Here is a 1524-nt window from a genome sequence, read left to right as displayed (position 1 = left end):
GGTTTGCTTATATTTTATATATAAAACAAATCAACAACAAGAGGGTGATAAAATTAAAAATAGTACAGTGTACATTGTACTGTGGAGCCTCGGAAGTCGGAGGTCGTGAACAGGTGTACTGTGTACACATTGAAATATTCACAAACACCTTGTGTGTATATATTCACATTTCAGATCGGTAAAGTATCATACTATGTGAATGTGTATATTTGAAAACAAATCACATTACCTACGGTGGCTGACCACTGCAATATAAGCATTATGATAATCTATACTGCGAAATTTGAGCACGTGTCAGTACCTGCAATCAGCGCACCACTACAGAGGAATTTCCCTTCACGATTTGTACCACTAACTAAGCAAGAATCAAAAACACGTCAGCTATCAGCTGGCTATGTGACAATTAAAGCGGAAGAAAACGCATATCAAAAGCGTCCTCACGAATATCTTAGGCTTTCACATGTTAAGCATCTTGTAAGTCTTGAACACACTGGAAGGAGTTACTTAACTGGTACACCCTCTATTTCAGTTGGAAGTGGCGTATTCCCAGTGAAGGAGAACAAATTCACCAACAGCGAGCCTACAATGAATGGTTCTAGCGAGTTTATAACAGGCGATGTCGCCGAATACATGAGAAGCGATTACATACTTCTCTCCTTAGGTGTGCGAGAGCCGGTAATTTCAAAAGAGGATGAAGTACATGAGTTGGAAAGGATGAACGACACGTGGTTAACATTCGTGGCAAGATTACGATCTGAGCCGAGAAAGAAAGTGTGCCTAGCTGAGAAGTCCGGCTTTGAAGATTGCCTCTGGAACTCGTGGGACACACATCTACCCAAGAGTTGTTGTTCGGAAGCAAGTATCAAAGGCCCATCTGCTATGGATTTACCTCCATTAAAACGGAAGGGTGAGCTACAGGGATCGTGGTCGTCGCGGTCACTAAAATACAAGCTGTCTGAATTTAACCTGCCCAAATACCTCAAAAATATTCTCGGGTTGAAACCTCGAAGACGACGGTCTATCGTCAGCGCTGTGATTTGAACGACTCATGATAGTAGCGAAATACAAATCGACCATCTACAACATAAACCACCTCACGCATCTGACCTTTGAACGCTGCACACCAAAATAAGTCGATATGCAAGTCCCGTATGCCGAATACAATATTCTCCACAAGACACTGTATTGATTTGTGTCCGGTCTACTTATCTTATCCACAAGAACTCAATGGAAGTCCATATCAGTTTACAAATGTAGGCATATATATATATACATATCTATATGCACATTTATATATTATAATAGATATATATATATATATCTATGTATTCAATATATTTACAATATATATACATATACAAATATATATCCATATCCGTGAACACGCACACACACACACATATATATACATAAATATACGTACACACATGTACATACAATTTACGCACTTATATATATATATATATACATATATATATAAAAATATACACGTATATATATATTTATATATATATATATATAAAC

General features: G+C 37.5%; 1 protein-coding gene across 1 annotated transcript; it reads left to right on the top strand.

The window, feature by feature from the left end:
• Positions 1 to 203: 203 nt before the first annotated feature.
• Positions 204 to 1172, top strand: SARC_10964 (hypothetical protein). Its single transcript, XM_014294966.1, has one exon. It carries the CDS (start codon positions 262 to 264, stop codon positions 1039 to 1041), a length of 780 nt encoding a protein of 259 aa, XP_014150441.1. The 5' UTR covers positions 204 to 261; the 3' UTR covers positions 1042 to 1172.
• Positions 1173 to 1524: the final 352 nt, after the last annotated feature.

Source organism: Sphaeroforma arctica (genome assembly GCF_001186125.1).
Source record: "Sphaeroforma arctica JP610 unplaced genomic scaffold supercont1.1462, whole genome shotgun sequence".
NCBI lineage: Eukaryota > Ichthyosporea > Ichthyophonida > Sphaeroforma > Sphaeroforma arctica.
Note: the sequence above shows the minus strand (reverse complement) of the source record. Positions and strands in the feature narration are given on the sequence as shown.